The sequence below is a fragment of the Stomoxys calcitrans genome, chromosome 4, assembly GCF_963082655.1.
Source record: "Stomoxys calcitrans chromosome 4, idStoCalc2.1, whole genome shotgun sequence".
Lineage (NCBI taxonomy): Eukaryota > Metazoa > Arthropoda > Insecta > Diptera > Muscidae > Stomoxys > Stomoxys calcitrans.
Window position 1 is genome coordinate 35,459,367 of NC_081555.1, and position 13,313 is coordinate 35,472,679.

The following is a 13,313-nucleotide window of genomic DNA, read 5'->3' on the forward strand; positions in this document are numbered from 1 at the left end:
ATACTAATATTGAAAAATTAGGCAGCGCAGCGACAGAAGTCTCAATGAAACCCAACGAACAGGGAGCCGATGATGGCACCATCACCTACTCCCAAGAAGCCCATTTATTTAAGATTTGGAAGACTAAGATAGACAAAGGTCCTAGTATTGAAACATCAGGCAGTACAGGGAATGAAAACTCAAGACAGCCTAACGAACAGGAACCCGACGATGAAACCATTACCGACTTTATAAAGAGTCGAATGACTAGGATAGGAAAATAACCTAATTCGATGACATCAGGCTGTGCAGTGACAGGAAAGTCAATGCTGTCTAAAGAACAGGGAGCAGATGATGAGATCATCACCTACTCCCAAAAAGCCCATTTACTGCAGGACCAATGATTGAGGTAATCCAGATAAACCTCTATCGGAGCGAGACTGCTACACACGCTCTGATGGAGAAAATCAGCAAGGGCAATATGAATCTTGCCTTAATTCAGGAGCCATGGATGACCCAGAACAAAGTTTCTGGACTGAACCATATCAACTACCAAATATTCTATGCTAACACTGGTAATCGGTAGAGGACCTGCGTTATTTGTTGGATGCCACAATGGTGAGACAGGGAGACGGTGGACCACACCTGGCATCACTTTATCTGCCTTTCGACTCTGCGACACCGCCACCTATGTCGGAGCTGCAACGTCTGGTGAGGAAAGCAAAACAGACAGCAAACGAGGTACTAATAGGATAAGATGCAAACTCTCACCACATTTCGTGGGGTAGTACCAACACTAATAAGCGCCAGGCCAAGCCCTGGCAGAGTTGTTGAATACTAACGACCTAATAACACTTAATATTGGTAACACCGCTAACTTTGTTATTAGGATTAGAGAGGAGGTATTAGATGTGACGATATGTTCGGAAAATCTGATCGATGAGGTTCAGGATTGGAGGGTCTCCATGGAACACTCTTTCTCTGACCATCGCTACATTAGGTTTAGAATAGCACGGCCAGCGCCGAATCCGATAAGCTTCCGGAATAAGTTGAAAACCAACTGGACACAATTCGGTCCTTCGAAGATAGTTGTCCTCTTCGGGAAGGGAAATCAGCCCAAGAAAAACCCTGAATGATCGGGAAGATTGGCAATATTGGGAAAGAGATCGGCAGACTTTTTAACAGAGCACATCGTAAAAAAGCGGAAGGTTTTTGGGATGTGTATTACACACGGCTCAAGGAATACAATAAGATTACCAGGGCGGCAAAACGTGCCTCCTGGAAGGTTTTCTGCGAACAGGTCGATAGCGTTAATGACGCCGCCAAGATAAAAAAAGTTTCTCTTAAAAACCCATGTCCAAACAGAAACTTTAGTAGACGACATGGGAGTGAGAGCAGAGACAACGGAGGACATGTTGAGGCTTTATCCATTTTCCACAGTATATGACGGGACTCATGGAGACACCACAATCTTGGAATAATGACGTTGATCGAAGGTTTATAATTACGGAATTTATGGTGAAGAAATCCTTGAGGAGCTTCCAATCATTTAAGTCGCCCGGACCTGATGGAACATTTTCGGCGCTACTAAATACAAAAAGAGGCAGGCTATCTGGCGCATCGTCTGGCCAAAATTTTCACAGCGTACCTAGGACTTGCATATACTCTGAAAGCCTGGCAGCAGGCAAGGGTGGTGTTTATACCCAAGCCCGGCTAGGCAAGTTATACGACACCAAATGCCTACAAACCCATAAGCCTTACGTCCTTTCTACTCAAAACCATGGAACGTATTGTGGACACCATGATAAAGAGTAGGAAATCCAGCGAACTGCTCAAATACAAACATCATGCCTATGTCAAGGGAAGGTCGGTGGAGACTGCCCTGCACAAGGTTGTGCATAAAATAGAAGAATCCTTCGATACCAAAACGTACTCCCCGGCGGTATGCATTGACTATGAGGGGGGTTTCAACAATGTGCGGACCGACACACTGATCCAATACTTAGACCAGTACCGGATAGACCCGTTCCTTGGAGACTGGATAAACCATATGCTAAGGAACAGGTGGATAAATTGTGTGTCCCATGATATAAATATAAGGAAGAAAGTGGCAGTGGAAATCGAAGCACCGTAGAGTGAAACAGGGAGTTCCCCAAGGCGGGGTCGTATATCCGACACTGTTTAACCTCTACCTATTCTCCATTCCACAGCCCTGTGACACACAGTGGAAAAAATATTCAAATCTGTAAGAATGCCGCCCTTCGAACTGCGACGGGATGTCTCCTCAGTTCTCATGTGAACCGCCTCCATCAGGAGACAAATATCCTACCCGTGCGAAGACATAACTAAATGCTGTCTAAGCAATACCTTTTGGGCTGGTAACGCAGAGACAATCCAAATCATCATCTTGTGGATAAGTATCCACCACCCAGAAGCCTTAAGATAGATCTACGTGAAGAAAGCATCTATAGATCAAACGGGTCAATCTAACATTTCGGCAGACACCGAAGCATATGCGGCAAATAGCTGCCGGGTGAATGTAGTCCTTCGAGAGCGACCAAAATTGACCTCGCCCGGCAAAACAGAGTAGTTCTGGCTCAATTACGACGTGCAGGATGTATGGCCCGATTGTGACCAGGGACCGCACAACACATGCCACCCATTTGACTGCCCAGCCAGACCCTCGACTCGACGCAGACCCAGATCCCTCTGTACGCACCCCATCTTTGCTCTTTTGGATCTGGATACTTAACAGAATCAAGCAGACGAAGGATAGAACGTAGCAAACTGCTACAACAACGCTTGAGGCTCTATTCGCGAGCCTTGTGAGAGAATATCCATATGCTGACCATAATTATGGATTTCGTAATTTGAAAAGCTGCTTTGCTTTGCTCACTGCACATATTTAACAAGCGCTTAACCTGGACTTTTCTACTGGATTTTAATATATTGGGTTGCCCAAAAAGTAATTGCGGATTTTTTAAAAGAAAGTAAATGCATTTTTAATAAAACTTAGAATGAACTTTAATCAAATATACTTTTTTACACTTTTTTCTAAAGCAAGCTAAAAGTAACAGCTGATAACTGACAGAAGAAAGAATGCAATTACAGAGTCACAAGCTGTGAAAAAATTTGTCAACGCCGACTATATGAAAAATCCGCAATTACTTTTTGGGCAACCCAATAGTAAGTTATGCCACTCTTTTTTTAAGACATCGCCAACGCGTTCATCCGGTCAAGCTTAGAACGTTGGATCGCGACTGTTAAAACACATATGTAATGCAAGTCGTTTGTTGAATTTAGGGATAAAGCCGAAGCCCCGTAGAGTGAAACAGGTTGTTTCCCAAGGTAGAATGATATCTCCGGCACTCTTCAATCTCTACCTATATTCTATTCCACAGCCTTCAGAAGGCATCGATTATTAACGGACGACTATGCAATCATGGCTTCGGGCACCATGTTGACCTTGCCTCCTACTTTGCTGTAGAAATTTGAAAATATCCACCACCAAATCTAATCAAGAGTAGGGTAGCATACAATGAAATCTTGTTAACTAAATACAATGAGTTGACGGTCACTGGTAAACTATACAGTGGACTCGCCACAGTGGAATAAGATCCGAGCCTCTTAGAACTGAAACAAGTTCAACTTCATTAGAAGACCATGTTCATTTCCCTACAAAGACACAACTATATTACCGAGAGCCTTTTTCAGAACTAGGCAGGCCTAAATAAGAACAGTCACTGCGTGAGTCGACCCAATTTGGTGAGTAAACATAGGCGTGATCCACCTCCAGTAGGACACTATAATTCTTTCCGAGCAAAGCCAAATTTTATGTTGTATAGCCAAAATTTACTGGGCTGTTATAACAGAAGCCATTCATATTTGATAATTTAGACCGAGAGGCTTACCGCTGCAAGAGAGCCTCTATATCAATCAGGCAGGTATAAATAACAACAGCCAGATAGTGAGTTGGCTCAATTTGGTGAGTGAGCATAGGCGGTATATATCGTTAGAGTACTTAGGAAATTGCAAATTTAGCTCTGTTCGAAGCGTGGAAGGTATGTGGAATCCATATTGGCAGACATTTGGTTGAGATTTAACACGAAAAAAGCAAGTTAACTGATTTTTTTGTAGAGCCTAGGGAGTTGCTTAAGTAATGTGGAAAGCTTAACCTTCAATATTATGTATGCCAAAGCTCTCCTCTTCGTAAATATTTTCATGTCGCTTTACTTACTTGACTTCAAATGTTAAGTCCTTAACTAAAACATCGCCATTTGGTGTGACCAATGGCACACTCTCGAATTTAATAAGATTATCAACAAACACCATTTGCCCTTTACCCGGACCGAAACCAGTTTCTTGGTTGAGTGCATTATTGACCATGGTGCGTTCATAGGTACCTTTATTGAGATCATTCAATACCTTAATTAATTCGGTCATGCGTGCAGTGAAACCTGTAAAACATAAGAAAATTAATTCAATACTCTGACAGAGATTGAGTGAATACTTACCAGCCAAACGAGTCATTTCGCGACCAGCCAACACAAGACGACCGATAGCCTCTGCAAGCTTAATCAACATTCTACCATAGGTATAATAAGCCTATAAGTATAAGAAATTTCATAAAAAATTACAGCTAATAGAGATAACTTTTAGATGCGGCGAGAACACCAGAAAAAAATGTTAACGGTAGTTGTTGTTGTCTAGTATATACAACCGGCTGCCATGGGATTGGCCGCCTGTTGGTTGGCATGGGAGTTATCTCCCCCTAGTGCTGGCAACACTTGTGAGGTGTTTGCCTTAGGTAATCAGCTGTGTAGATTTCTGTACCAAGTAGAGTTGCTCTGTGGCAAGTCGTTTGGAAAAATGCGCCCCTCACAGAAGTCAAATAGAAAAGTGCAAGGGGAATGTATTGTTAGGATAAGAGTAACGTAGGTTAGGATTAGCAGCATTGTAGGTTTAGTGTAGGAGTTGGGTAAGAGTAGTGTAACAGTAATGTAGGAGCTTCAGCGGATCGAACAGGTGATCGCTGTGTTCGTGTTTTCCCTTTTTTCGTCGTAGAAGAAGCACATCCCTGTGTGTGTGCTCCATGGGCTTCTGGCGATTTCAGCGGGATTGATAAGAACCAAGAATCACATTGTTTTTGTTGTAAAATAAAGCGTAGAAACGCCTCTGTGTGGTGGGTTAACCACCCCAGAGTTGTTCTGTTCTATCCTGCGTAGGATTAAAGTAACAGTATTGTAGGTTTAGTGTAGGGGCTGGGAGTTGGGTAAGGAGTAGTGTAGCAACGAATCGAACAGGTGGAGTTTTCATCGCCCAGGTGTCGCTGTGTTCGTGTTTTCCCTTTTGTGTGTGTGCTCCATAGATTTCTGGCGATTTCAGCGGGATTGATTAGAACCCAGAATTACATTGATGTTATTGTAAAATTAAGCGTAGAAACGCCTCTGTGTGGTGGGCCAACCACCCCCAGAATTGTTCTAGACCACGCGCCCACCCCCCCGAAATTTTAAAAACAACTGGCTTGTTTCTGTTCCTAGCAACGTTGCCTGCGCAACCACGGGCCATGGTTCTGCTCGATTTGCCACAACTTTGGCAGTGAGGTCTTATCGGTGCATGGGATGGATGCTTTTTGGAACGTGGCCCCTCCGACTTTAATCGAAATCGAATGAAAAAAATTTCGAAAGATCTGTTTGTATGGTGTCATATTTGGCACTGATGTAGGAAGAAACAAGTAAGAGTGCTTAGTTCCGCCGGGTCGAATCTTATATACCCTACCATAGATAGCATTTGTCGATTTTTTTACGCTGTATCTCTTTTTTGGCAAACAAAGAAGATTAAGATTTAGATTAGATTAGAATTAGATTAAGATTAGAATTGCGCCTTGTAGGGGCTCAAAAAGCAAAATAGGGAGATGGGTTTATATAGGAGCTGCATCAGGCTATAGACCGATTCAGACCATATTGGAGGTTATAGGAGAAACCTTTCTGCCAAATCGGATGAGAATTGCGCCCTCTAGAGGCTCAAGAAGTCAAGATCCAAGATCGGCAGCTATATCAGGTTATATACCGATTTGCACAGCACTAAGCACAGTTGTTGAAAGTCATAACAAAACACCTCTTGTAAAATTTCAGCCAAATCGGCTGAGAATTGCGCCCTCTAGCGGCCCAAGATACAAGATTGGTTTATATGGCAGCTATACTAGGTTATGAACCGATTTGAATTATACTTAGCACATTTGTTGGTAGTGATACCAAAACACCACGTGCAAAATTACATCCAAATCGGACAAGTATTGCGCCCTCTAGTGACTCAAGAAGTCAAAACCCAAGATCGGTATATATGGCGGTTATATCAGGTTATGGACTGATTTATACCATATTTGGCACAGTTATTGGGAAACATACCAAAACACATCGTGCAAAATTTCATTCAAATAGGACGAGAATTACGTCCTCTGGAGGCTGAAGAAGTCAAGACCCAAAATCGGTTTATATGGCAACTTTATAAAGCGATCTCCCTATTTTACTTCTAAAGCCTCTGGAGGGCGCAATTCCTATCCGATTTGGCTGAAATTTGGCATGACATGTTTTGTTATTACTTTCAACAACTGTACTAAGTATGGTTCAAATCGGCCCATAACCTGCTACAGCTGTCATATAAACCGATCTGGGATCTTGACTTCTTGAGCCTCTAGAGGGCTCAGATATTATCCGATTTGGCTGAAATTTTGTACAACGGTTTCTATCATTCCTTCAACAATATGGTCTGAATGGGTCTATAGCCTGAAACAGCCCAACAGAGATACCGGAAAAAGAACTCAACAAATTTGATCCATGGTGGAGGGTATATAAGATATGCCCGACCAAACTTAGCGCGCTTTTACTTGTTTTTAATTAACAATTTTTTATTTCAACCCAGGTGGAACAAGCAGTGATCAATAAAAGCACTAAAAGGGGTGTTCTCACTTCCTGCTCTTAAACTATTATATGTCATACCCCTCCCTATACTTGCATGATTTCAAAAACTATCCAGTCTTTCGCATGACTGTATAGTTTTTTCGACGCATAGGTAAATATGGACCAGCCTGAACCTTTATCCCGGAAATTTCTTGGTAGTGAGGAACCTAATGCTGTTCACTAATGCCACAACAGTACGCCGAAATACTACTCAAATGCTATTGGTTGTTGTTGTAGCAGTTTATTGTGTTCTATCTTTTGTCTGCTTGATTCTGTTGAGTGTCAAGACCCAGGAACTCCGCGACTAAGATGGGGTGCGTCCACAGGGATCTGGGTCTGAGTCGAGTGGGTCTGGCCGGGCAGTTAAACAGGTGCTATTGGTAAAGAGACACTCCTCAAGTGCAGAGATAAAGACCTTCCTAATCATACCGCTGGTAAGACCATCTCATAATATACGACTTCCACAGGGACAAAGACTATATCCCAAGCTTATAGCGATAATGCGTTTTTCTACTACTCACTTGTAAACGTTTTCCACTATTTTCTCCCGATAACATAGGATGGTTGGGAGTGAAGAAAGGTATGGATACAGCATAAAAACCAACAATAGATGCAAAATCTGTAAGAAAAAAAAAAGCAATAAAACCATTTCGAAAGATATAAACCCTCATTGTTAGAGATGGGCATATACTCAATAAATTCCTTATTTTGTATTTATTTGGTAGATGCTTGTCTTTAATCATTATTTAGCAGATACTTACATTTGCCAACAAGATTATCCACAATGCCCATGCCCACACGGAATTCCAAAAATTTACGCAAATGAGAACGCAATTTCGAATAGCTGGCGAGTAGGGTAAGTTTTTCACGGGTATTGCCTTGATAGAAAGCCACCTCTTCGGAGTTGGTAATCAAGCGACTGTTCACATAGCGGAATTCACCCTCTAACTTTTGTTCCTCCACCGTTAAGCGACCAGTGGGTCGACGTAATCGTGTAAGGAATACACCAGCTACCAGGAGATAGATCATTAAAATGGAAGGTGTCTAAAAGAGAAAACAACAACATTAGAAAACAGAATTAAGGATCCATTCTCTTATAAGGCACCCACCTTGGCACCCAAAGTAACGGACAAACGATACACATAAATAAATATATCCAGTATGGGCTTGCTGATATTTGAATACAAGTCTGTGGCACTTTCACAAAACTTATCAATATCAGTCGTTAACAACTGATCGGCATTAGCTATTCTATTATCCAAATTGGACATTTTGTAGTAGGTGTAGCCACTGTAATGAAAAAGGATATATGTGGGCATTATAGTTATTCATGATCTATTGAGTTGCCCAAAAAGTAATTGCGGATTTTTCATATAGTCGGCGTTGACAAATTTTTTCACAGCTTGTGACTCTGTAATTGCATTCTTTCTTCTGTCAGTTATCAGCTGTCAGAAAAAAAATGTAAAAAAGTATATTTGATTAAAGTTCATTCTAAGTTTTATTAAAAATGCATTTACTTTCTTTTAAAACATCCGCAATTACTTTTTGGGCAACCCATACTTTGAGGGTGGCCTGTTTCGATTTACTTACGTCAAATACTGGTTGTACAAGTGATGTGTTAAATTTGTTCTAAACCTTAATTTCAATTCACCCAAACTCCATTTTAGTATATTGGTTACTACAGAAATCTGTTTTAGGGAATTTTTTGTAAGTGCTATCACATATCATCTGCCTTATTATTTGATACTTACCAATGGCAATGCTGCCAAATATTTTACAAGGGCTCTCTTGAAGGCGGGTTTATTCATATGAATAATTGTACTCTCTACCACGGTGGCATTTTGAATCATCCAAATATCACTGACAGAACGGCCCACAAGTGAGGCGGCAACAAGTACCAATAGACCAGTTTCAACACTCCAGAAACGTGGGATCAAAATCGCTGTAAAGATAACAAAATTGATCGCTTAATACAAATTTTATTGGTATTATTATAAAATTATTATAACACCATCCTATGGTGTAGGGTATAATATCGGTCCATTTTTTGATATAGCTGCCATATAAACCAATCATGGGTCTTGACTTCTTGAGCCGCTAGAGGGCGCAATTCTCATCCGATTTGGATGCAATTTTGCATGAGGTGTTTTGTTATGACTTCCAATAACTGTGCTAAGTATGGCGCAAATCGGTACATAACCTGATATAGCTGCCATATAAATCGATCTGGGATCTTGATTTCTTGAGCCTCTAGGGGGCGCAATTCTCATCAGATTTGGCAGAAATTTTGTACAACGACTTCTCCCATGACCTTCAACATACGTGTCCAATATGGTATGAATCGATCTAAGCTTGATACAGCTCCTCTATAAACCGATCTTCCGATTTTACTTCTTGAGCCTCTCAAGGTCACAATTGTTATTCGATTTGGCCGAAATTTTACACAATAACTTCTACTATGGCATCCAACATTCAATTATTGTCCGGGTCGGACGATAACTTGATATACCATAGCAATTTTCATACTCCCCACCATAGGATGGGGGTATATTAATTTAGTCATTCCGTTTGAAACACCTCGAAATATTCGTCTAAGACCCCATAAAGTCTCGATGTTCTGAGTCGATCTAGCCATGTCCGTCCGATAGAGGTCGAACGGGTAAAGCTAGCTGCATGAAATTTTACACACATACTTTATATTAATAAAGGTCGTTGGGCATTGCAAATGGGCCATACCGGTTCAGATTCAGACTGGGCCATATAAACCGATCTCCCGATATGACTTCTTGAGCCTCTGGAAGCTACAATTTTTGTCCGATTTGGCTGAAATTTTGCATGTAGTGTTTTGTTATGGCTGTGCTAAGTACGGTCCAAATCGGTCTATAACCTGATATAGCTCCCATATTAACCTATCTCCCGATTTGACTTCTTGAGCCCTTACAAGCCGCAAAATTTGGCTCAAATTTTGCATGTCATGTTCTGTTGTGACTTTCAATAACTGTGCCAAGTACGGTCTAAATCGGTCTATAACCTGATACAGCTCCCATATTAACCGATCTCCCGATCCGGTCTCTCGACCATCATTGTTCGGTTCCTAGAAGCTTTAATTTTTGCTGGTTTGACAGAAGTTTGGTATGTAAGTTTGGTATGTAGAATAAAATTATGCCGTTCAACTTAATTTATTTGGTATAAATTTTTACCAGAAGCCCACCACCCCCACCACGGGTTCTCAAGATTCGGCCCGGCCGAACATAGCACGCTTTTACTTGTTTTCTTTTATCCTTTGTTTGCCTAAAAGGAGATACCGGGAAAAGAAATCGACAAATGCGATCGATGGTGGAGGGTAAATACAATTCGGCCTGGCCGAACTTAGCGCACTTTTACTTGTTTTCTTTTGGTCGGAATAAGCAAAATACCAAATAGTGCTTTCTAAGGAATCCTGTTAAGTATTTTAGGTCCTAGTATTATCTTTGTAAACCACAAACTGTACCCTGAACCACTGCTGTCGGTGTTTTAAAATGTGTAGTTCGCGCTATCAATTTTGGTAAAAATCGTTTCAGGTTTAGATATAGTTCCCATATATAGAATTCGCCCGATTTACATATTTATAAGGGCCTAGTTACTTTAATTTTCAGGTGATTTGAATGAAATTTGGTATGAAATGTTGTATTACTCATCTGAAAGCCTCTGCTATATTTATTCCCATTATAGTTTTCAACCTACAGTAACCACAGCCCAAAAATTCAACTTCAGCTATATCAAAATCTGAACCGATTTTCATCAAAATGAATAGAGTTTGTCCCTAGGCTAAACAAGAGATATCTGAAAATTTTTGTGATGATTGGATAACAAATATTACCTGTACCTTGATTACAAAATGCGAACAGACAGACAGGCGGATTCCCGCCCAGACGGACATGGCTAGATCGAACTAAAAACTAATTCAGAGTCGATCAATAGTGTTTTTAGGTGTAACTTGTGTTTAGTTAACAATAAGAGCCATATAAATCTTTACTTTGGGCTCAAATTAAATTCTAAGACGTAAAATCCTCCAATGGATCACAAAAAATCCAATTTTGAATACCGTTACAGCACGTACTATAGTTTATCGATCGTCATGATATTTCATATTTCGCTTATTAGGACCAAAAGGAAAAAAATGGAGGGTATGCGTTTCTCTATTTGCAAAACAAAAATCTCCCTTATAGAATAGGACAGTTTAATGAACATTAAGGAATCCCTGATGGTGGTAGAGAATGTTTACCTCCTAGTCAGAATGAGGTCTAAGCTGCAGTGACCCGACTAAAGAACAACAAGGCAGCAGGAGCCGATGGGTTACCCGCTGAAATGTTTAAGACCGGAGGCGACACGCTGATAAGGCGTATGCATCAGCTTATCTACGCAATCTGGCTAGAAGAACGCATACCCGATGATTAGAACCACAGCATACTATGTGCAAACTACAGAGGAATAAGTCTCCTCCCCATCGCATACAAGATACTCTCGAGCGTACTGTGTGAAAGATTAAAACCTAAAGTCAATGAGATATTGTGGCCCTATCAATGCGGCTTTAGACCTGGTAGATCCACCCTGGACCAGATATTCACCCTACGCCAAATCCTCGAAAAGACCCGAGAAGGACAAATCAACACCTACCATCTCTTTGTTGACTACAAAGCCGCCTTCGATACTTCTTTACGTTCAAAGGTATTTCAAGCCATGTCTGAGATTGGTATCCCTGCAAAATGACAGGATGACACTTGCTGATACGCGTTCCTCAGTAAGAATAGGAAAGAATCTCTCCGAACCATTTAATAACAAACGAGGTTTCAGACAAGGAGACAGCCTATTGTGTGATCTCTTTAATATCCTGCTGGAGAAGATTATACGAGATGCAGATGTGAATAGATATGGCACACTAATCACTGGAGAACATATGCTACTCGCCAATGCCGACGACACCGATATCTTAGGTCGGTCACCGGAAGTAGTAACTTCTGCCTTTGAAAGAATCGAATGTGAGTGAGTGAAAATGGGTCTGGCAGTAAATGGAGATAAGACCAAATGGATGGTTTCAACTCCCAAAAAGCCTTGCACAACCGAGCAGATAAAGAAAATGGAGAAAGTTGGGAACCACAACTTTGAGACAGTCAGTAACTTTATCCACCTCGGCACCGCCATAACCGAAACGAATGACACCAGTTTTGACATTAAGCGACGAATAATACTGGCAAACAGATGCTACTTTGGACTAAGTAAGCTGTGTAGAAACAAGGCCACCTCTCGACAGACGAAGATTACACTATACAGGACACTGTCACTACCCGTGCTGTTATATGGTTCTGAAGCATGGGTACTTGTGAAAGCAGATGAGGCAGTGCTTGGAGTATTTGAGAGAAAAATTCTTCGTAAATGGATGAAGAAGCTTCAGCAAAGAAGTCTTTTGAAGGCAAACACGGTGGTACTCACAAACCGGGAAGACCAAATGCCCGATGGAAAGATCAAGTGGTGGGAGACAGCTTGAAACTTGGTGTCAGAGATTTTAGAATGAGCGCAGAAGATCGAGGCGCTTGGAATAGCCAATTAACCAAACATATGTACAAAATATTGTAAACTATATAAAAACGGTAAAATATCAATCTATACAAATAGAATTAACTACTCTAGGTATTTCATACTGTAATCTATTTAAAAACGGCTCAATTTATAGTCATTTACGACACCTGGCTATTTAAAAGTAAAATAGATGTTTTGTGCCCTCCATATTGATTGTAAACTTATATCAGTTTATTGTTAATCAAATTACCCCTAAAGTTCAAAGTCACAATGCAATATAATGACTTTATCAACATTTTATAAACTAAAATTGATTTTGACTTTATCAACGGTGTTCGTTGGACAACGGTAATAATTTTGATCAAAAAAAAAAAAAACTAGGAAATTCGATGAGTCACTTAATAAAGATTACAAATTTGTGCACCCATTAACAATAATTCGATTGCGTTTGAGTTATTTGTTAAACTAACCTAGAAAACGTTTCAATTTGTTATCTTTCGTTCCTTTGGAATGCAAAAGTGGTTGTTTAGAAATAGTAAGGATTCCTAATATGGGTTGCCCAAAAAGTAATTGCGGATTTTTTTCTAAAGCAAGCTAAAAGTAACAGCTGATAACTGACAGAAGAAAGAATGCAATTACAGAGTCACAAGCTGCGAAAAAATTTGTCAACGCCGACTATATGAAAAATCCGCAATTACTTTTTGGGCAACACAATAGCTGGGATCTTCTGCTATTAGGTATTTGGCCAAATAAGTTGTGAGGTTTCAGAAACCTTTTTCTATTGCTCTTTGGTCTTTATAAACAAAAAAAAAAAAACAA

The 13,313-nt window shown here is 40.6% G+C and overlaps 1 protein-coding gene across 1 annotated transcript in view; it reads right to left on the minus strand.

The window, feature by feature from the left end:
• LOC106084844 (ATP-binding cassette sub-family D member 3) overlaps positions 1–13,313 on the minus strand; it is a 73,039-nt gene that overhangs the window by 2,421 nt on the left and 57,305 nt on the right. Inside the window, exons 3-9 of the mRNA XM_059367282.1 lie at positions 8,690–8,880; positions 8,529–8,626; positions 8,048–8,228; positions 7,700–7,982; positions 7,460–7,557; positions 4,494–4,584; positions 4,217–4,436 (exon numbers count right to left, since the gene is read on the minus strand). Of these exons, the coding sequence (XP_059223265.1) occupies positions 4,217–4,436; positions 4,494–4,584; positions 7,460–7,557; positions 7,700–7,982; positions 8,048–8,228; positions 8,529–8,626; positions 8,690–8,880 (1,162 nt within the window). The remainder of the gene's footprint in view (positions 1–4,216; positions 4,437–4,493; positions 4,585–7,459; positions 7,558–7,699; positions 7,983–8,047; positions 8,229–8,528; positions 8,627–8,689; positions 8,881–13,313) is intronic.